The following is a 23,803-nucleotide window of genomic DNA, read 5'->3' as shown; positions in this document are numbered from 1 at the left end:
ATCGTTCCTTAATGCAAAAATTTACAGGCCAGCCACATTCATCAAAATTCAGTCCATTATCGAATGGTCCTCAACTACCTGAATGTTCCCAGAAAAAACGAAGCATGCATTGAGGCTGTGGAAGATGAAGGCACCAGACAGTGGCAGGCTTACTTCCTCTGCAGATGACAGAGTGTTGTAGAACATAGTACGTGAGACTTGCTGGAGGGGAAGGATGTGGGAAGCTAGGAAGCCAATGGACAGAAGACGTTTCTTGCATCAAATCAACAGGACTTGGAGATACACTGGATGGGTGACCTGAGAGAGAGATGCTGAAGAGGACCCTAGGGCTTAGAACCTGGGTGACCACGTAGACTGCATTACCTAGTGAAGATGACAGGGAAGCATAACTCAAGGGCACACCTACAGGGAGGTGAAGGAATTGGTTTTCTTGAACTTCAGGGCAGAAATCCAAACAGCTATGATTCAGGAGAGAGGTCAGGTTAGAAATCATCCATAAAGAAGTGATGTCTGAAGCTAAGGGGACGGAAATAAGAATCCCAGCGCAGATTATGCAGTGAGAAGCAGACCAGATACAGAATCCCAAAGAATGTGGACATTTAAGGAATCTCCAGCCAGAGTAGTCATGGAATTAAATTATTAGTAGAGATAATAAAACAGAAAGGGGGAGAAGATGTTCAATCACATGACAATTTACTAAGATTCATTCACTTAACACACATTTCTTGAGTATCCCAGTGTGCCAAGCACTATGGTAAGAATGGAATAAGAAAGAAATGCACACACTTTGTTCTCCTGAAGCTACAGCCTGAGGGGCACATTCATTAGTGAGACATGCACATAAATAACTATCAAAATGTCAGATGGTCAGTGTGATGAACAATGCATGGTAGTCTAGGAATTTGACAGAGTGAAAAGGACAGAGGAAATGGCAATGGGGCTGCAATATTAAGAATGGGTACAAATTGTCTGAAGATAGTATGATGATTAGGAGTATGGCAAATTCAAAGGCCAGAGCAAGAGCGCATGCTAATTATTCATTTATTCAGCAAATACTTCCTAAATGCCTCGTATGTTCTAGTTACCATCAGGTGCTGGGAAATCAGAGGTGAACAATACCGACAAAGTCCCTATCCTTACACTAATCTACATCCTAGAGGGGAAAACAGGTAACAGATAAATATAAATAAGTAACCTCGGACAGTGGAAAATAGCATTGAACATACACACACAGTTTCAGATAAAAGAGAGTAGGGGTGCACAGAGTGGCCGTCAGGTGGCCCTCTCTGAAGAGGCAGCATATGGGCTGAGAGCTGAAGGAACGACACAGGCCTTACAAATAAGTAACGGAGAATGTGCCAGGCAGAGGGAACGGCAAATGCAAAGGCCTTGACCAGAAATAAGCCAGGAGGCCAGAGTGCAATCAATGGAGAGCATATAGGATATGAAGGGACAGGTAAGGCCAAACTAAAAAGGGCCATGTAGGCTGTGATGAGTACGAATATGAATCTGGAGACTTGTGCAAAAAAAAGTGACACGATTCAGTTAACGTCTTCAAATGATCTTCTGACTGTTGGGTGAAGAATGGAGTGTAGGTGGCAAAACGAAAAGACAACTAGTCTGGGGACTACACAGTAATCAGGGGAGAAGAAGTGGCTAGAGCTTGGGAGACAGTGGTAAGTTGGAAATAGAACGTGGAGCACTCTGGCTGACTGGAGCCACAGTAGGTTGTGTGGATGGGATGATTAGAATTTGGAGGGGACACAGGGGTGATGACAAGCTCTTCTTTGTGAACATGTCAATACAGGTAACTGAAGGTGAGGAGGGCAGATGTTCACTAGAGATGAGGGGGTCCAAGACCACGATGAAGATGTTGGGTGGTTGTCTTTGTAGATACCAGAGTCAACCAGGATTACGGCAGCCTCTGGGTGCTGGCAGACTCTCAGCCGTGTATCAAGTCTTTAATACACTGGGGAAATACTTCCAACAAGGTGGAGGAGGAGGTAGTCCGATGGCAAGAGCCTGAAAAGAGCAAAGTTTTCATAAACAGGTAGAAAAGTTCTGTTCTTGGCAAGGCTGGGGAAGGGGTGGCAACCACAGCTGTTATTAACCCCACTGCTGGTGCTGAGGTCAGCGAATGAAATGGAAAGGTCACCCCGTATGGAGCTGCAGGTGAAGGGGTGACCTCAGGAGACGGCCAGATTTCAGTTCAGACAAGGAGAAGGCGGCAGTAATGCTCCTTAAAGGCGGAGGTTCTGAGGGATGACGACCGAGAAAAAGGCTAATTGATTTAGCAATTAGGAGGTCATGAAGACTAAATCTTAAAGGAAGGGAAAGGAAGATTATTCCAAGTTTAGATGGTGTTATACATTCTTAATGATAATTTATTAGGAAAGTCATCTCATTCTCTAGTCTAGAATCACTAAATGGTTTTTAAAGAGCACTGAGATTTTAAATAGTTAAGAACCCAGGCACACCATTTCCTTCAAGGTCTTCAACAGGACAGCCTTCACCTCAATCACAACCACTCTGTGAGCACCTACTATGTTCCCGGAAAGAGTCCTTTCAAGAGTCCAGATGAATTCCAAGAGCCTGCTTTCATTAATGTGGCCCTCTGTTCACTATTAATACACATAGAAGGCACTCAGAACTGGCAACAATAAAGCTCTAGTACATACTTATTAAATATCAGATTTCGATAGACTCTTTGACTGTAACTAGCAAAGACTCCTGGAAGGTATGAGGGAAGTCAACACAGCTAGGAATCAGAGAAACCCAGGCGCAAAGGACTATTCTGTTTCTAACTAATTTAATGCAACAATATATTAAGTATCTCCCATCCATATACTCTGATGCAAATGTCATGCTAAGGATACAAAATTAGGTAATGCACCTGGTCTTGCCCACAAGTGACTAACAATCTAGTTAGCATGATGAGAGAAAAGTACAGAAGTGACTACAATATCAGGTCACATTCTAATGGAAAGTATTCTGAAGTGTTTTGAAAAGGAAAGATAGAGCTTATGTTGCATGAGAGAGAGACATGGTAATAGAAATGGGTTTTTAAAGAGTGAAAAGATATCATCAAGTAAAGACAAAGATGGAAAAAATATTCCAGATAGCAAGAATAGCAGAGAACCAAAGTCCCAAAAGGATGAGGTGAAATGAGCTGGTTTTAATCCAGGAATTCATTCAATAATAACCACATAGTAGGTGGATAGAGGAACTGGCCAAGCATAGTCTGAAAAAACATACCAGATCTATATCTCTATACAATTAAATCAATGTAATGCTATAAAAGGGAAGGACCAGAATGCCAGCCTGAGACCTTCCCAGAATTGACTGAAGGGATTTTTGAGGGATAGAGGGAGTGTGCCATTACTGGGCAAAGCTATTCATAAAATCAACTTAGTAGCAAGGATTAGGATGGACAGGAGGAATTAAAAACAATTATTCCTGTTGGGCGTGGTAGCTCACGTCTGTAATCCCAGCATTTTGGGAGGCCAAGGGGGATGGATCACTTGAGGTCAGGAGGTCGGAGACCAGTCAGTGAAACCTCATGTCTACTAAAAATACATAAAAATTAGCCAGGCATGGTGGCGTATGTGCCTGTAATCCCAGCTACTTGGGAGGCTGAGGCATGTGAATCATTTGAACCCAGCAGGCAGAGGTTGCAGTGAGCTGAGATTAAGCCACTACACTTCAGCCTGGGTGACAGATCGAGACTCTCTCTCAAACAACAACAACAATTATTCCAACAATTGAAATAAGAGGTACTGGGGGGCCTGAACTAGGCAAGGGCAAGGATGACAAGTTAGAAGGTACAGTGGACATAAAATCCTATAGGACTAAATTGATGAGATGTGAGGAGGAGCTACAGTAACTGAGTTTCTGAGCTCAGGAAAAAAGAAACGTGGTACTTGTAGTTACCAAAAAAGTGGCAAACTGGGAAGAGGACCTAATTTACAAAAGTACTTTCTGGATATAACGAATTTGTGGTGCAAGTAACATACACTGAAGATCCCTAGCTAAGATGCCCAACAAATAACTAGAAATACAGGGCTGGAGGGAGAGAAATAGAGTGACCTGAACTCCTCTCAACACAAACATACACCCCACAGGTTAAGCTGCTACGAGCAGAGTGGCTCTCCAACAAACATGGCGAGGAGAATAAGAGACAGTTGAAGAAAATGCTAGGCTTGGACTTTCTGACATAATTACACTTTGAACAATCCAGACACATGCAATTTGCTTTTTTAAAAACATGTGTATCAAACTCATTATATATGGATTATCATCTTGACAAAGACCCGGCATATTTAAAGAAGGTTGCTGGCTTTCCCACCTTCCCCTCATTCTCCTTTCTGAGGCCCAGTTCTGCTGTGCTGTGCTCATCTCTCACGTGCACAACACCTTCTCCACATTTCCAATGTGTCACAAGATGGGATTCGACCTTGAGGTCACAACGAGGTCTGGTTATTGTATTTTACATTGACGTATGATAGAAAACCTTGGTTCTAAGTAGCACACAGACCGGTTACTGTATTTTACATTGACGTATGATAGAAAACCTTGGTTCTAAGTAGCACACAGACCAGAGTTAGCCAACAAACACTTGTTGAAGGTTTTTACCATGTATCAGGCATTATTCTCATTTGAAAATCTTGCTTTATAAAAATAAACCAATGCAAAAGAGTCAGATTTCTGAATTGTGAGCAGCCTATAATCCACTAACCTGAGATCTTTTATTTTTGCTCTGTTCACATGTCATATCCCATACAATTAGTACCGTGATTTTAATCAAATACTTATACACTAGCCATAGAAGTCTCATTTGAGTAGCAGGTGAAGGAGAAAGGCCATTTTTGGCTTATGTTGAAATTAAAATATGTTGTCATTCCAACTATATATGGAGTAGAACCTCTGCTAATTCACCTGGACAAGAGTACTCAATGAGAATTATATAATAAACACCATTTTATTAGTTTGGAACATGCATTTAATTATAATTTCTGATAATATCTAGCAATTCATTGTGTGAAATAATTAGAACAGAGACGCACAACTTTTATAAGTCTTTCTGGAGAAAGGTAGTTACATTGTGGGTATGTGTGATGGAGGAGGATGGATGATTTTTTGTTTTATTTTCTAGCACACTTAAAGTTTTGTTTTGAAAAATATGCACAAGACAACGTTGCACAATTCTATATCTTATGATCTGGAGAGCCACATAACTGTTATATTCATTTCTGCTATAAAAATCTATAATAAAAGTATATTATCTCTATGGGCATATAAGTCAATATAACTTTATATGCCTTCATGCTCTGTTACATAAAGACACACCAATGACCCATCTTCTTGGGTCACTTCTGCCTCTAAAACACACTGTACCTCCTATTGCATAGCTAGCCGAAAAATGGATAATATGCTGGGACAAAGCTGAAAGGGAAATAAGGCTGGGGTTGACTAAACAGCCACCATGTAACAAATGTGGCACTCAACGAACACACAACATATTATATTACTTCCTATCTTCACATCCTTCTTGTTGAGGAGGTGCAATCTCTGATTCAGTGAGCCGACTGAAGCTCACAAAGAAACTGTGCATAAAGCCACTCCTCTCAGTGGAGAGAAGAGTCTAAATTCAACTGGTGGAGTCTAAATTCAAACTGGGATCTGTCACACTCCCAAAACCATACTCTGTTGACTGCACCACATGCTTTTTGGTAAAGTGTCATTTTCCTGGTAAAGTGTCATTTGCCAATTGCAGTAGATGTGACTGTTACTCTCATAAACACAAATTCTCAACAATCCTCTAATCCATTAACCCACCCAAAATGATCTTAAACATTTAAACATTTTATAATGTTTAAACATTTTATAAAACCAAAAGTCAAAACTGATGAAGGGAAGTCAGCTCAAGACTCAGAAGCACGACCTGAGTCAGAGCAGCTGTGACTCCACAGTGGTTTAACTGGTCCAAATCCCCTAGCCAAGGTGTTTCCTTAAAGACACTTACACCCCTTGCGCCTCAAAGCAGCAGCTGAGGCAAGAAGCATCATCTCATTCACTCTAGTGGTTATGCTGTAGCTCTGAGTACAACTGTTGGTTACCTAAGAAGTGACCATAAAAAAGAGATAGTACTTCTTCCCTAAAGGAACCCTTCCACTTTCCCCACAAGTTCATATGGAACTTGTAGGTATCTGGGTCATTATTTGATTAATCGTACTACCTTGTTATTTAGCATTGCTTGAAATAGCCCAATTTTCACCTTCAAATACCTCAGAGTTCTTGGTCAATAAGAGTTGTCAGTCAGTCAACAACTATTTGCAAAACACGCACAGGTACACAGAATTTTATGGTAACTGATATTCATACCTTCAACTCTTGAGGAACTCTAATTTGTCTTTTCTCCCCTATTAATCAGTCAAATATTTACCAAGCAACTTGGCTATGGAGCCAGCACTGTGTTTGATGCAACAAGGAAGGTTAGGGTAGAGTCTGTGGAGAAGTATTAATATGTTACAAAAGGAAGAACTGAGATTCGGATTCCTCAGATGGAAAGTAAAGAAAGGGTCTAGGTTAGGCAACACTGAAGGGATGTGGGGAGAAGAGGGCACGCAATTAACACCAGGGTGAAAACTAGGTGCCCGAGTGTGAGGGAGTGAATAAACAAGCAATGGGAGGTCCGAGAAGAGAGACCAGCACATATCCGTTCCCTGAGCAAACCCATACTGTGAGCACCACTACGAACCAGGTGCCATTCTAGGCAGTGAGACTACTTCTATAACCGAACAACAGAAAGCTCTGTTCTGCTTTCATGGAACTTATAGGCAAGAGGGAGAGGCAGAAAATGGCTATAAATAAGCATTAAAAAGGTAGTAGAACAGGAGAGAATAATACGGAGGAAGGGAGAGAGGGATAATAGGGCTGTCAGGGCAGAACGCTCTGACATAATGACATCTTAGATAACTAAATGAGACACTAAGCCACAGAAAGTTTTGCAGGAAGAAGGACAGTAAGAACAAAATGCCTCAAGGCAGGCAAGCTACCAGGGAAGCCTCTGGGAGAAGGGGCTTTGAGCTGCTACTGAGGGTCAGGTCTGGATAGCCCTGGAGACTGGGGAGGCAGCACATATACAGCATGTGTAGTGACAGAGGGGATGCCCACGGACAGAGTGATGAGAATAAATGCACACACACAGGTGACTAACAAGGCCATGGAGGATCTGCGGGGGAGGCTTCCCAAAGGAGAGGAGAGAGAAAGCAGCCAGCTGGGATTTTAAAGAAAGAGCCAGTGCTACTTTATAGTAAAATCTTTGTTTCTGGGAAGATGAAGCCAATTAGCAGAGACAACTGTGACTAGGTAGTAATAAAAAGGTGCATTAGATTAAAATAAAGTATTTGGAATGAGATCTGGTGAGAGATCACAATGTACAAGAGGAGGCTAGAACAACTGGTGTGTTGTGTTTTGTCTTTCCTAACTCAAGGAATCTGTGAATACAGAGGCTCCAGATGCCCACAGCACAGTATAAGAAGCCAACTGAGCAAGTCACCCTTTCTGAAAACAGAACTTAGCGTAAGAGTGCCCTTATTTCCTTTCAGCTTTTGAAGTTTGGCATGTCTTTTCCCAACATATTCAAATTTTGAACATCCAGGTTTGCACATAATAATCAGACTTTGGGAACAAAGAATTGCCTTGAAATCTGCAACAGATGTAGAGAAGACCTGACTACTGGAGATGCTTCTGCAATTTGCATTTACATACTAAAGCTCAAAATTTTACACTGCAAAACCCCACTTCATTACTTCTCTTCTTCTGCTACGAGAAAATGAAAAATACTTTGCAAGGTAAAAAATACAAGTCATGGGAACTCCCTCAACACTGTCAAGTGGTACTCAAAGTCTAAGGGGTCAGGTCAGCAAGGGACCTGAGTTTGACACACAGTGAGTACAGAGGCAAAAAGGTACTCACGGTTTTCCTCCTGGAATGCCTGTCAGGTTTGGAGGTATTGCTGGCACACGCATGTGATGGTGTGGATCAAATCCCACCTATAATTTTTCCCAAGCAAACAACACAAAGAAGCACAGTTACATGCGACTTGTTTTATCCTTCTCAAAATCTATTCTAAAACCTGGGAGAATAGATCCTTTAAAAATAAGGTTTCAGAGATACATACACAGAAGTATTCACTGATGAAATGATAAAATGTTTAGGATTTAATGGTATCACACTTGAGGGTGAAACATAGATTAAAAAATTATACTAATGATTACTGAAGCTCATGGTAAAACCAGAGTCATTACATTCATTATACTATGTGATCTAATTCTGTAGGTCTGAAATTTCCAAAATTAGTATCATTTTGGAAAATTTAAAATTAGTATTCTTTAAAAAAGACATATAAAATAAAAAAGAAACTTCTTCACCTTACAAAAGAAAATGGATCTCAAGATATAATTACATGTAGCTTAATTTATAAATACCCACAGATTTCTAAATACCTTAGATTATATAAATTACATTAACAAATACATAGGCCAGGCATGGTGGCTCATGCCTGTAATCCTAGCAATTCGGGAGACTGTGGCAGGTAGATCATATGAGGCCAGGAGTTCGAGACCAGACTGGGCAACATGGTGAAACCCTGCCTCTATGGAACATTTTAAAAATTAGCTGGGCATGGTGGCGCATGCCGTAGTCTGAGCTACTTGGGAGGCTGAGGTGGGAGGATCACTTAAGCCTGGGAGGCAGAGGCTGCAGTAAGCCAAGATCATACCACTGCACTCCAGCCTGGGTGACAGAGTGAGACCCTGTCTCAATCAATCAAGCATGACAATCCTCTGTGTGCTAAAATATTATTTTGTGAAGCTCACAAACGCACCACTGGTGATCTCCCATAGGCAGCAGCAGCAGCGGCGGCAGCAGCAGCTGCACTCATCTGAGGGGAGATGTTGTGGAGCCCAGCATAGGCCGCTCCGGGGCTGGTCAGCTCTCCGTTCATTCCAGCATGGGGCACGATCCCAAATGGAGTGGGATATGGACAGGGTACTGCCATTGGGGTCCTTAGGCTTGAGGCTGCAAACCAAAATGGATGGAAGAAAAATGAAGAACACAGGAAACAACAGTGAAGACATTTGTAAACATGTCAAAAAATAGAATCTATGGTTCAAATGAGCTTATTTTAATATTCTCAAAAGTCATTCAAGCCTTCAGAGTTCACTCATTCACTCTGTTCTACTGAACACTTACCATGTGCCAGACAAGGTTGGTCCCAGGTGCTCAGTTCAGGTTAAGTAACGTTGTCTAACAGCCATTCAGTGCTGGTCATTAGCACTTTTAATGTACTGTACTCTTTACATTATTTAAAAACAACCATAAAAATATAGAAAACACTTTTTTCTTACTAACCCAAAGGGTCAACTCCTGGTGGTTTTCCAGGTACAGGCCTCAATCCGGGAGTAGAGTTACTGCCTGGGGTGGGCGCATCAGTTCGTGGAGTAGGGGTATTGGACTTTGAAACAGGAGTAGTAGATTTTTCATTCTAACGAGATGAAATGACACGTACCAGCAATTAGAATATGATTTTAACAATGATTTTAAACATTAAAAAGGTAAAGAAAAGGAAGGGAGAAAAAAAATGAAAGAGGTTCTTCAGCTTGGGCCTTGATTTTCATTAATAGAAACGTTAACAAAGAAACAAAAGAGTTCCTTGAGACCGCAGACCTAATATTTGGGAAGACATAAACTAAAGCTGAATTTTGAGGAGAGTAGCTCATTTCTAGGAAATTGGTCTGAGTCAGATGAGGCTCACAAACCAGGATGTCCTAACTGTGGCCACTTGCCGGTGGCTTTGGTAAAGACTGGGGTAACTTTGGGCTCCTGGCAGAATGTTCATGTCATAAGAGGCTTCCTGGTGAACAGGTCACATTAGAAAACAGATCCAAGTCTGAACTGTCATAGAGACTAAGCAGAGAGCAGGTGCCATTAAAAGAATGCCAGAAGGCCAAGAGAAAATAAAATAAAATTTAAAAAACCCAACAATCTAGCCCTCTGTCGGACATATTCCCCCTAATTTGCAGAGCAATTGAGGATTTTCCTTTCCTTTAGCTGTGAATTCCGGAGGTTATTAGAAAACTGAATTTGTCTTTTTACTCTTTAAATGTTATGTTACAAGGAAATAACTGGTGAGGAAAAAAGACACGCCACACAAAATTGCAATTAACTACACAGCCACAGAAGAATAGGGTGCAGGGAGATTATCCTGATGGGTGAGCAGTTCATTTTTGCATTTGTGATTTGTGATGTGAGTCAAGGTAGACTTTTGTAAATGACAGATTACTTTTTAGATAGGAAGGGAAAATTATTGCAGTCATATGTAGCTTGGTAATTCAAACAAAGCTAGCAACAAAATCACATTCAAGCCCCAAACTAAATTTACCATAAACCACAGGCGACAAAACCATCTCTGTAACCCCAGTGTGCATTTTTCATCTTCGCTAAGACGTGTTTCACTCAATTTCCCCATATCCCTCTTCTATCCTTGCAAAAAGAATCACAAAATAAACACTCATCACCAACAAGTTAGTAAACTTATTCTGCTCTACATACTTTTGCCAATTAAACGTAAATACTGAACATATATATACACTTGGAAATAAAAGTCCTGTAAAAAATGTGAGAAATATAAAGATAAAAACATCAAATTCAAACATCAAATTGGCAGAGGTCACACTCAGAGAGATGGTAAGGAGCTACTTACAAGGCTAAGTTCTTTGGATTTGGAGGAAGGAGTACTGCTGGAAGATGCAATAGAGGCTGGACTAATCGGGGCATCTTTCTTGAGCAGGCGTGTCTTGTCCAGGCCATTCTCTCTCGGGGAATGTGCTGGGCTCCCTCGAGGGGAAGATGGATCCTACAAAGGAACATCATGGATAGTAATGCAAGCACAGCCCATTTACAACGCTGGGGTTGTTGGGTGTGGACATTTCTAGCCAAAAGCATTTAATGCATGCTTAGAAGCACAAATGTGCTAGAACAGATAACAATACTCACTGAAACTACTAACGAAAATATTCAGTATTGAGGGCCCCAAAATTATAGTATTTATAGTACTTATTTAAAACCCAAAGAAAAATCAAAACCCCACCCATCTGCCAATTGCACGTCAACGAGACCTGCAGGCTGACCACAGAGATCTGGTGTGCCTTCACTGCGGTAGAGAAGGTAGAGAAGACACTTTACTCTTCATAGAAAAGAACAGCGACCAAAAAAAAAAAAAAAAAAAAAAAAAAAAAAGATCAATAACATAAAATCAGTAGTATATAATTTTTATGTAAATAAAAAGTGGGTCCCTTTAGAAATCAAGAATATGTTTTGGGCCAGGTGCAGTGGCTCACACCTGTAATTAATCCTAGCCCAGGAGTTTGAGCCCAGCCTAGGTAACATAATGAGACCTCATCTCCACAAAAAATTTAAATATTAGCCAGGCACGGTGGCGTGTGCCTGTAGTTCCAGCTACTCGGGAGGCTGAGCAGGGAGAATCACTTTAGCGTAGGAGTTCAAGGCTGTGGTGAACTGTGGTCGCAATACCGTACTTTAGCCTGGGCAACAGAACAAGACCCTGCCTCAAAAAACAACAACAACAACAACAACAACAAAATGACAAATCTCAAAATATTTTGGATACTAATTGTTTGGACAACTAGTCTTTGATATGGCTGGACAAGAGCAGAAAATTAAAGTAGCCACTAACATACCTCATTGGAAACGTCAACCACCAAGTTGTCATCACTTTTCTCACCATCGCTGTCCTGCATTGACAAGTGAGAAGCATTATCTTCTCCCCCCACAAAATATACCACATTTACCCTAAATAAGTCCAGACTAATTCCTCAGATCTTATAAAGATGAGCTGAACCAAAGAGTGTTAAATACTTGACAATGTCCTATTTTCTTTAATCCTCATGATGATGCTATGAAGGTGGGTAATATGATTATATTCTTCAGATTATGAGACTGATGCACTGCCCACTGCACCAACAGGGTGACCTGATTATATTTTTCAGTTTACAAAACTGAAGCTGATTTTGGCTTATTACTCTAGAGTAGAGGCTGCAAACTGACAGGCCCAGGCTAAATCCAACCTACACACATGTGTGGTCTGGTTTGTCAGTATTTTAAAAAACTGCATATTGGGAGGTAAAAATATAGATTTTCAGCTTTTCATGAGGCCTGAAGCCCTGTAGGACACCAGCAGGGAAGCAGAGCAGGGGCTGCCTGCCTACACACTGCTCCATCCAGCTTGCTCCCCGCTTTCACTCCTGTGACCTGCCCAGCCACTAGAGGAAAGTGAGCTTCATTCCAGGCTAGGGATGATCTTGGATGTCTCTCCATGTTTTATTCCACAAGATTTGGTATATCCTTCAGCACATGAATCCATCTAGGCATTTAAACACATTTTTTATGATTTTATATTTTTTCCTTAACAATTCTAGCTAACCACAGAAAATCCAACCACTCTGAAATAAATGGGGAAGCAAATACACCTATAGAAACAATAATATGGATCATTCAGGTCTTCTGTTAGCTGCCCAAATGAAGCAGTCTATCCTCACATGCACCTGTACACACACAGGACTTCAGTTAGCCAATGGCTACAGAGCTATAAAAGCAACAAATGTTTTTTGTCTCCTAAAGGATGTTATCCTGTGTTCCTGTGTTGGCTGGAAACAGTCAAAGGGTAAAATGGCTGCAGATAAAAAGGCAAGCAGGTCTCCCCTAAAGCAAGGGTGAATGAACTTACATAACGAGCTGCAATTTCCTTTTCTTCAGTTTTCTGTTTTTTGCTCTCTGAGGAGTAGTCTGTGGAGTTTCTGTGCTTCTCAGCACCTCGGAAACTGGCTGATGGGGATACTGAAGAGCTCTGGAATTAGAAGGAGAGGAAGCATGGTTGAGAAATTATCACCCATTTAGTCGAATGATTTTTAAGTCACTTGAGACTTTCTTTTCTTTTTGTTCTTTAGTACATACTTGCAAAGCTGTTAAGAGGAAACAGGAGAGAGCAGAGGAGACAAAAGGAGGAAAACAGGGATCTAAAGGGAAAGACAAGTAGCAAAAGACAAGGGGGAAAGATAATGGGAAAGAAAGAAGAAGAGAGAAGTGGCAGAGAGATGGGACAGAAGGGGGAGAGGAATTAAAAAGGGTGGCAGGAGTTAGTGTCAACTCAAAACAGAGAATGGGTTGGGTTTTATGGATATATTGTACTGTTGAAGTGCCTTTAGAAAGTTGGGAAAGGGGCTGGGCATGGTGGCTCAAACCTGTAATTCAAGTACTTTGGGAGGCCGAGGTGGGCGGATCACGAGGTCAGGAGTAGAGACCATCCTGGCCAACATGGTGAAACCCCGTCGTTACCGAAAAGACAAAAAAATTAGCCAGGCGTGGTGGCTGGCACCTGTAGTCCCAGCTACTCAGGAGGCTGAGGCAGGAGAATCGCTTGAACCCAGGAGGCAGATGCTGCAGTGAGCTGAGATGGAGCCACTGCACTCCAGCCTGGGCAACAGAGTGAGACTCTGTCTCGAAAAAAGAGAAAGAAAGAAAGTTGGGAAAAGAAGCATATATGAGAGAAAAGGGAAAGAGAAAAAGTCAGGCTTTTTTAAAAATTTATTTTATTTTTTTAAAGTTTGCTGGCTAATGGGAAGCCAGCATTTCAAGCTTCTACAGAGAAACTATAAAGCAGAGCTTTTAAGAGGTAGTAAGTCAATGAAAAAAAAGGGGGAAGTAATTTTGGGGGATTTGAGCAACCAAAGATGGCGGTCATGTGACATACAGGTCGTATTTATGAAATTTTGCTCAGCGCCACATATTAGGGCTTGGAAGATGCAGAGTGGCAGGAAAAACACCACCTGCAAAAATGCATATTATTTCTTTCTCACTCCTATAGTTTTCATGAACCCACTCCTTTTAATGTCTGGAAACCTAGCAATGCCGCTGGGGCCAGGGAATGGAGAAAGATCCTCCACGCCTCTTGGGATCACACTTAGGCTCAGCCTGTATGTTCCACCTCTGCTTTCAAGGAGCTCTCAACTGGAGAAGTCTCCTATACACACGAGAGACATGGGTGACAAGATCCGAAGCAGGGAATGACTCTATCTGCCATGAAGGTCAGGTGGTTATTGGGCACATTTAGCTAATATGAGAGCTTAAAATCATGGATGAAGCAGTGAAAAAAGTGCCAATGAAAACTGGATCTAATCTTAACAATTACCTAGTACCTATGCTTCAGACAGACCAAAAAAAAAGATCTAAATGCAGGCGAAGTGGGAGAGTGGGAGCTGGGCTGAGGGTCGTGCTATCCTGCTGAGTGGTGAATGGCAAAAACCTGAGTAGCACAGTCCCTTGGCAGGGCACCAGGGCAGGGCTCCCAACTGTGAATGACCCTAACCCAGGGTAAGAAAGGGCTGATCCTGGAGGGTAGTAGAAAGAATATCTGAAAATCTCTATGGAAAAAAAGTTATAGGAAAAACAATCACCAGTGGAATGTCTCTGTCTGGCACGCAAATCAATTCAGAAAACTGGCCAGGAAGGCTCTTCCTCATTTACAAATTCATTTCATGTAAGACTAACTCTTTGAACTTTTTTTTTTTTTTTTGCTTTAAGTCTGTTGGTAATAACTGACATTTATAAAAACATACAACATTTACAAGGGCCTTTTAATTAACTACGGGAGAAAGTGTGTTATCCAGAACTTTTGGGTCTATGTTCCATTTTATTTCCACTGAGCCATAATGTCACAATCTCTTTTGTGGCACTTCTGAACTTTCAAAGCACATTGTTAGAAGATGGATAGGCCTTCTTCATACCTGTGGTGATGGCAACTCTATTACGAGCTCCACAGGTGTGCAGGTGGGAGTTTGGTGGGGGAGAGAGATGGGACCAGTGAGTGGGTACCCACTGGGAGGGGCTGGGGACCTCTAAATCCTTCCCTGCTGTGCCAGCCCCTCTTGAGGTTTTATATGAATACTCTATCCCTATCAAACATTCAACTTTAAGCTTAGTGGCAGAAAAGACTGCAGGCATTGTTCAGTAAGGCTGAAGACTGACACAAAACATTACGAGCCAAACGATTTTTTAAAGTGGACTATTTCTTGACTTTTGTGTATATCTGCTGAGTTCCAAACCTCACTCCTAAGCCATGAGACTTGGGTCAGCACTTCTGCTTTGCTTTCACACAACTCAGTGCACTCAGCAGGTTTTCAGACCACCGAAACCATGCATGCAACCATCATCTGTGGGTTACTATCTACCATACTTCATGCCTCAATCCCATTTCTAGTTTTCCCCTCTCCACTGTAACTACCTCACTTCTGGAATTCATACTACCCAAAGAGAGGTTCAGCCTGTTCTTACTTCTTTTTTAAAAGGACAGTTTCCTACTGTTTACAGGGGAAAAAAAAAAAATTCCAAATTTCTGAGTATGGTTGTTTTCCAAGTCTTCACTCCACACTCCAATCCAGAGTCCCGGCCTTGTATCCTACTATCAGCACTATAAGCCAGCGTTCCTCTGGGCTCTGTGTATTTTCATTACATCTGTAGCCTTTTTTCCTGGCTTATGGCAATGCCTATTTTCTCAAGATCTATCTTTTGAAATCCCCCACTATCCTTAAGAATCAGCTCTAATGTCACTTTTCAAAGCTTCCTCGGATGCTGTCAGGCAGAATTAATCATTCATTCCTCTTTGTTCCCTTAACATTTTGTTCCTCCAATGAGTAAAGCACTCACAATAAATTTATTGCTGTGTTTACAAGGCCACTTCCCACTTCAGGCTGTGGGTTCCCTGAGGGTGGCAGCACCTAGCATCACGAGCAGAAGAGAACTGCCCAGATATATTTCTAACACAAATGGCTGAACATCCCCTCTGCACACCTCAATCTCACTCCAAATCTCTTATGATACATTTCTTTTCTGAGCATCACTAGGATGAACAATTCCACGGGAGACCATTCACTAGAGTAAGATTTGTGTGGTGATGTCCCTGAAATCGGTAATATGGCAATTCAGCCCCTTCCTCACCTTTGCTATTTTACCTACCCTTTAGATGCACTAAATCTGGCTAATCTGATATTTCACAAAAAGAAGAAAAGTGGAGTGTATGCATCTTTTATTAATAATTCTCTGAGCATTCAGATTCTGCTATATTCTATTGAAAGTTGTTTCCACATTAAGAGGAAAAATTTCTAAACAAAACAATTTCTTAAAAATACTAAAAGGTAATGCCTATTTAGATTTTTATGTTCATTTATTGGCTTATATGTACAACCAAATACTTCATATTTTTCTTAAGCTAGCTGTTTCTGGTTGTGCAGGCAGCGTTATATTTTTGAATTTGTAGAACAGAGTTACATGTTGGAGTTTCCTGGTAGAATGATAAAGTAGTTAATTATCACTAGCATTTAAAGGTTAAGCTGCACAATGGGCACTGGGGCAATCAGCAATGTTCTAATAACATAATTACTCTGGAATCAAATTGGACTTGGCACAGACTCTCATCATGAATCTTGTAAGTCCACCATTCTGCCACAGGAATGCCACTTGGATCTTTGCTAGGAATGTGAATAAGAGGAATTAAATAAATACTGATAAAGTCATGCTTTTACTAGAAAAGCTTTTTTATTTCTCTATTATTATTTTAAAAGCTCAATTTAGATATTTCTCAAGCTTACCACGTAACTTACTGAAGCTGCATTGTGACCCTATAAATCTACAAATTTAGAAGGATTAAACACAAGTCTTTCTCACTACAGTTTGAGTGTGTGTGTGTGTGTATGTGTGTGTGTATCTCAGCAAATCTGTTATGATTGGAGAGTCACAGTCAGAAGCAATGGCTGATCCAGAGAAAGCAAAATACCCTGAATGTGAATGTTTAGTAAAGCTCTGGATTTTAAAAGTAAACACTTATACTGGGATATTTAAAAAGAACAGGGTAGATCTGTTTAAGAAAAAGAGCAGGAAAACAAGGAGAAATCAAGAAGAAAATAATAAAGGATTAAAAGACTTATTACATGGAAACCCCAATTGCTTTGGCAGCAAAAGGTAAGCTTTAGAAAGCTATTGCTAACATCACAAATCAGGTTCTAATTTCACTATGAGAAGATTCTAGTTCCTAGTTTAAAGTCCACCCCAGACTTTACTAAGGCTGTTGACCAAGTCAGATGGAAAACTGACACCTCCAGCAACTTGAAAGGGATGGCCCCACCCCTCCACCTTTACTCCTCTGCCACTTCAAGATCAAAGATGACAATTGTATGTGAAAGACTTCTATAAAGTAACTCCCACCCCAAAATAAGATGCTGTTGTTATAATTAGCTAATTTTAATAACAGGGAGCACAGATTTTAATAGCAGGCAAGAGCATCTCTCTGGAGTCAGACTGCCTGGTGTGAGTCTAGAGTCTTCACTTAATAGCTGTGTAGCCGTAAGGGATGTTGCTTATTCTCCGTCTCTCTTTAGTCCGGGGGTAACAACACACCATCCTCAGCCCCACAAGGCTGCTTTGAGGACCAAGAAGAATAATCCACATAAAGTACAATGTGCAGTTCCAGGCACATAGCCCAGCCCCTCAACAGGGCAACTTAGTCCCATCACTGTATACTGGACTCCAGTTGATTCTACTTACTTTAGAGATTGAGATGGTGACCTAGTGTGGATCTTCTATTTTAAACCTTATGTTAGGTCTTTTGTAGACATTTGTGTAGCACTTCCCCCAGCATAGATATTCTGATGCACTGTAATTATAGGGTTTTAATACGCTGCTATTCACCAAAACTCTTCTCCTTTCAACAATCACAATGTTTTGGTTCAATATTGCACAGAGGCAAGATTGCAAATACCATCTCCACAATGGACTTTCTAATTTGATTTCTAATGCACACCATGCCAATTTTGCTTTCCATTCACGTAGGTGCAGTGCTTAGACTTCCCTGCCCATAGAGGATAACAACCAGAAAGAACATGCTAAAGGTCACATGGACAACCATGATCAAGAAGCCTAAAACTCATTCGTTATGGCTTGTTTGCTCATCAGCTATGGCCTTCAAAAATCCTATCCACATGGTACCAAAGGGTAAATCAGTTTGCAAACAGATAAATGGGATAATGAGGAGTCAGAAGGCACCATTAAAATCTGTCAAGGGTAATTGCAAGTCCTGGTTTGTCCTTTCTACGCCTGTTGTCCAGACTTCCCTTCACTCTCAAAAACGGCCAAGTTTAGATGATAAATTATAGTTACTCTAACTATAGTTCAGTCACCATAGGAATTCTCAAACATTAATCGGAGTCAGGGACAATTCAAGTTGAGTTTGTTTTTGGTGATGGGGGCACAGAGACAGAAAGCTGAAGAAGGCCCCTGTAGATCCTTTACTGATGCCATAACCAAAGTCCTCAATCATATTTCCCTCTGCAACCCGTTAGAAAAGCAAAAGACCCATGTCAAAAATAAAAATGGACACTAGTGACTCTATAGTCATGAATCATCCAAAGAATTGATCATGTTCACCAGACCTCGAAGCACTATATTTCTGTATTTTAGAACTACTTTGAGTAAGTTTGGAAAGTAATGTCCTGAATAAACCTAGGTACATCAAACTGCTGTAGTACCATAACCCAGCTAGTTTCTGCTTGGATTTTATTGTACAGAATTACACAAAATGTTTATTTTCCTATTCACTGAGCTCTTTATAACTGATAAAACATTTTAACATATTCTTATCTCATTTACAGGGAAACTACCAGGATATATAAGAGGAAATAATCCTCAATAGGGAAAAAGTACATATAAAACCTTTAAAATGAAAATTATTTGATCAAAATGCACAAGTCTCATATACTAACATATAACACATGTAAATTTATGTAAATGAACTTAAAATTTATAGCATGCGAGGGGTAAAAACTTGAATATAGCAGAGCTCTGACTGACCCAGTCACTGGTGTCAGTTTACTGCTCATCACAGTAAGAAGTTTTTTTTTTAAATAACCTGCTTGATTAAGGAAGTCATTAAAAGCACAATCTGTATAAAACTCTCACAGAACTTGCTTTTTTCAAATTAACATAAATCAAAACTCACCTTCAAAAATGACTGGGACTTTCTAAAGACCTGCCCTTGTTAAAAGAAGATTTAATATAATCTCCATATAAAGTAATGAGTCTATTCTTAACAAATGTTTCACCTTGTATAACATTTCATGAACAATATATTCTTTAAAATGTTCTATTGTTGTTTTTATCTCTGCTTCTCTCTTGGTAAGAGAAACCTGGATCAAGGTAAATTTCTTTTGCAGGTAATCAAAATATTACCAAACCAGAGGAAGCAACAGTCAGAAGAATAACTGAGAAGAGAGGTAGTTTTCTACAATGGTTATGCTATAGGTATAAAAGTCAGACAGCCTTCGGTTCAAGACCAGGCTGTAACACTTGCTATGTGACCTTGGGAAAACTAATGAACCTCTTTAAGCTTCCACTTCTCTAGTAGGTAAGATCAGGGTGTTAGCAGCACTTCCTTGTAAGTTGCCATAAGATAAAGAAGATTCACCCTAGCATCTAGTAAGCTCCCATAGACAGCTATTCCCTTTTGGCAAATGTGGAAACAGCCGCATAATTTTTGTCTACTTATGGACTCATTCAACAAGTATTCAACACATTAAGTACAGAAACACATGAAATGTCTTGAATAAAATATTAATACACACCTTGAAGAATGAAATATACACCTTGTTTTTCAGTAGAGCTCCTTCGTCAAAATACTTAGGATATAAAAGTCTTATGTTTTTATTTCTTCATGTGTAGTACAAAATACAGCACTTCAACATTCATTCTTTCATGTTCTGTTTTCATGGTCTCAGCATTATGTATTACTTGGTCAGTATAAAATGCCCTAATAATTTATAAGGTATCAATAAAATTGATTTTAAATTAGAACATTATCTTAACGTCCTCTCGGGGTTTCTTCACTGTTGCTTCCTCTTCCTGGAATAAAGCTGTTGGCTCCACCCCAGAAATGTCATTAAACACAGTGACTTTAGCTGACAAACTGAGCTGCTGGGACACGATGCTTTGACGCCAAAGACACAGGGTTGATTCTGATGCAGGGAGCTAAGCTGCCCTCTCTTGAAAGCTAGTCTGCATGTGCTACAAGTTTTGGGCCACACAAAGAAACAAGTGGATGAATGAGTTGGAACAAGTATAACCCCTCACCACTGATGGAGAGAAGAATCCAAAGTACAAGCTGAATTAATCAAGTAATCCCTTTCCTGATCATTAGAGATGGCACAGTATCAACAGTCTATCAGAAACTGTAAAAAAAATTGCCAAGTGCATACAACTTTGTACTGTGTTCATCGTTTCAACTACCTATCACCCCAAAGTCATTTCACGCTTTTCAATCCAATGGACCTCCTCAAAGTTTGCAAAGTCTAATGTTCCTGCCTGCATTTGTTCTCCAGCAAGAATACTCTGCTCTCCTTAACACAGATTCTATAAATCTTGTATGCCAACTCTGTGCAAATTACAGTCACATGCACTGGCCACTTTCTTCTGGGATTATTTTTTTCAGTATATGACCTATAAAACATTTCCTAAACCACTCATTCACCTACTGCCTTATAACCAACGTTACTTAAGTCTCACTGGCAAATCTCATGTGGTACATGAGTTCGACTGCCCTAAAAACAAAAGTGGGAGGGCTGGCAAAAATCTCTTCCCCGGATGTTCACGGAAGGTGCACTGGCTTTATACCTATTTCTGTACTGTGCTCTGTTTTTGAATGAAAATATCAACACAATCATAACAGCTGCTTTGACAAAGCTGAAGTAGGGTAGCAGCTCAGAGAAATAAGTTACTAAGCTTTAGGACTTGGCAAGCTGTATCTTAATGGACCACAATCTTCATTTTAGTAACTATTAACATTTATTAGAAAAGAAAGTATTTTCACGTTGCTACTTTTTTTTCAATAAACTGCTTTAATCTATTTGAAAGGCTACGCTTTTTTTTCCAAAGAGTGTTAACTCCACAGATTCTCATATATATTCTTATGTATTATGTATGCAAATACACTCTATACAATGTCTGAGGGTAATACGACAGGAACAAAGAAATAACAATACATGAATTTAAAGGAAGGCTGCCTAATAAGTTTTAAGGTCGCTAATAAGGAACTCCCGGTCTTCTTCATATCACCACAAAATGGCTAAACAGTTTTCAATGATTGCTTAACTGACTGGTCTTAAGGGCCTTCATTAAAATATTAAAGTAAGTTATTCTTTAGAATGGCGCTGACAGACAGAAATATAATGTGAACCACCTATGTATTTTACACTTTTCAGATAGTCAGATTTTTAAAAAATGTTTTACAGTAAAATTAATTTTGGTCATCTATTTAACCCAATACTTCAAAAAATACGTCAATACACATACTAATATGAAAATTATGCGACATTTTAAATTCTTTTTTTAGTACTAAGTCTTCAAAATCTGATGTGCATTTTATACTGACGACAGTACATCTCAATTTGGACTGGCCACATTGCTGCTGCTGAAAAGCCACATGTGGCTTGTGGTTACCAGGTCAGACAACACAGGTCTAAAAGTTCTCAGAGTCCCAACAGAGATCAACACCCATTAAGACAAACGTCTCGCATTTGTTATAAGTAGCAGGTGTCATCTAGCCCCTGCCTACCTTCTCCAATCTGATCTGAAAATTTCCTTCTCAGAGCACTGGACAACCCAAACGTTTTCATCCTTCAGAGCCTTTGTGCAGACTTCTGCCAAGAACTCCCTTTCCTAGCCTGAGTGGCTAGCATCTTTTCATCTTTTATCTCAGCTTAAATGTCACATCTTTGGAAAGGTCTTATCCGTAATGCTATCCAAGGAGCTCCCTCCGGCCGGTCTCTAACACAGCCCCTTATGTGCTTCCTTCCTGGCACTGTGACTGTGGCTGTTCTTTTGATTATTTATCTCATCTACTTGACTAGAAGTTCCACGAAGGCAAGGACCACGCCTGTTTTGATCACCATGAAAATCCAGGACTTTGGTGTTTTAATTGACAGCTGCTGAACAAATGAAGGGGCAGAAAACTTGGTTCTGCTCATGTATGCTTCATGTTACCATATTATTTTCGTTATATTAAGATAGGAGATTATGCATTCCTAAAGGTCATGCACTATTGTGTCTTATTTCTTTGCATCCTCAGTGCTTAATATAATGCCTGTAATAGAAGAGTAGTGTGTGTGTGTGTGTGTGTGTGTGTGTGTGTGTGTGTGTGTGAGATATGCGTGTGTAGGCACACCAAAAGAGGGAGGCAGCCTTCAAAAATAGTAATTTTGAAAGTAATAGGGTGACAAGATAATTTTCAGAACTATGTTGAAAAGACAGTTAAAGCTGGTGCCTTTTCACTGCTGCTCTCCTCACCAAACAAGGATGCAGGCCCCTCCCGCAAAGTCAGTGCCCAGCCCTGGCCTCTGGGTGGGCATGCAATGAATATTCATTGTTGGACAAATGTATGAAGGCCATCTTTTTAAAAATTCTAATAGAAATTAATGTTTCCTATAAGAAAGAAAGTTTTCAACAGGTTATCCCTTTCCTTGTCTCTCATCACACAATCCTCAGCTGTCTGTGACCACAGGGAAACAAATCTTACTTAATTCTGACTATTGAAAAGACAGGATTTAAAGGAATCCTGCCTGACAGACTCAGGGAAGAATGCAGGCATCAGCAGTTTTTCTGTGATGCTCATTTAGAGAACAGTGACCCTGGGGAGCTCCTTGAAATGTTTATCCCCCAAGGAGGTATGTGGGAAAAGGAAAAACATCCTTAGTCCTCCCCTTGCTTTTTTTTTCTGGGTAGTAAGTCACCACAAACAGACGATGAAAGAAAAAGCCAAATATAAGGCAGACAGATACAATACTTATTTTTTAAGGAAGAGGTTTATATTGGTTGATATTTAAGTCATAGATGACTACCTGGTGCTTTATGTAAATTTTTATTATGTAAAGCAACATAAAGCATTATTAGTATCAGTTGTGACAGTGACTTCAGTATGCTGAGGAATGAAAACAAATGAGACATAGATACTTAAGAGATACAATTTCAGTTCATTCTACAGAAATGATTTCAAGCTTTCATATGACAAGAAGATCTAAAGATGCAGGTGACTTTCAGGAAACATAAAAAACACTGGAAGAACAGGTTGATTCACCAAGCATGTGCCAGAATTACTCTGGTCTAACCAGGCAAGAGCACTCCACTAACCAGTGCTGAAATGTTGAAAGGTAAGTCAAGTTGTGATCTAATCTCTCACCCTCCCCTTGCAAAAGATCACATGTCAGAGAGCTAAATTATAAGGGACTGATGAAAAATATCTTAGCCCCACTCTACTTGCCGTTTCAGACAACTGTGAGTCCTGGTCCATCGCTCCTGCTTCTCTGACCTTTCCCTCTCCCTTTTCCTCCTTCCATTTGCTTCTCTCTTTTCCGTTCTCCACACTCCCCTCTCTGCCCTTGCCCTGCCAGCAATACCTCTGTCAATACTCTGTCTTGCTGGTGGCACTGTGGGCTAAAGAGGTTGTTGACCCTTATTCTAACATGTCCTTTTAGGTTAATTACTTTTGTATACTCGGTGTACCCAGTGACATTTAATCACTACAGCGCTACTCAGTAAACAGAAATGAATGGAGCCAACTGCAATTTGGCATCAAGCTAAATGGTGCAGTAATAGCAGCATGCTGAAAATGGACTGCAAGAAAATACTC

General features: G+C 40.3%; 1 protein-coding gene across 21 annotated transcripts in view; it reads right to left on the bottom strand.

Annotated features, from left to right (window-relative positions):
- The window catches only part of LOC112607938 (transducin-like enhancer protein 4), a 157,335-nt gene that overhangs the window by 15,295 nt on the left and 118,237 nt on the right, over nucleotides 1–23,803 (bottom strand). For 15 of the 21 annotated variants that reach the window (XM_025359335.1, XM_025359320.1, XM_025359321.1 and 12 more), the window contains 6 exons: nucleotides 12,809–12,928; nucleotides 11,763–11,816; nucleotides 10,766–10,918; nucleotides 9,415–9,547; nucleotides 8,888–9,081; nucleotides 7,978–8,054 (listed from right to left, as the gene is read on the bottom strand). In XM_025359335.1, the coding sequence (XP_025215120.1) occupies nucleotides 7,978–8,054; nucleotides 8,888–9,081; nucleotides 9,415–9,547; nucleotides 10,766–10,918; nucleotides 11,763–11,816; nucleotides 12,809–12,928 (731 nt within the window). Of the gene's footprint in view, nucleotides 1–7,977; nucleotides 8,055–8,887; nucleotides 9,082–9,414; nucleotides 9,548–10,444; nucleotides 10,541–10,765; nucleotides 10,919–11,762; nucleotides 11,817–12,808; nucleotides 12,929–23,803 lie in introns of all 21 variants that reach the window. The other 6 variants (XM_025359319.1, XM_025359318.1, XM_025359334.1 and 3 more) reach the window with 3 other exon arrangements.

This window comes from Theropithecus gelada, chromosome 15 (genome assembly GCF_003255815.1).
Source record: "Theropithecus gelada isolate Dixy chromosome 15, Tgel_1.0, whole genome shotgun sequence".
NCBI classification, from domain to species: Eukaryota; Metazoa; Chordata; class Mammalia; order Primates; family Cercopithecidae; genus Theropithecus; species Theropithecus gelada.
The sequence above is the reverse complement of the archived record's forward strand: the minus strand, read 5'-3'. Positions and strand labels throughout refer to the sequence as shown.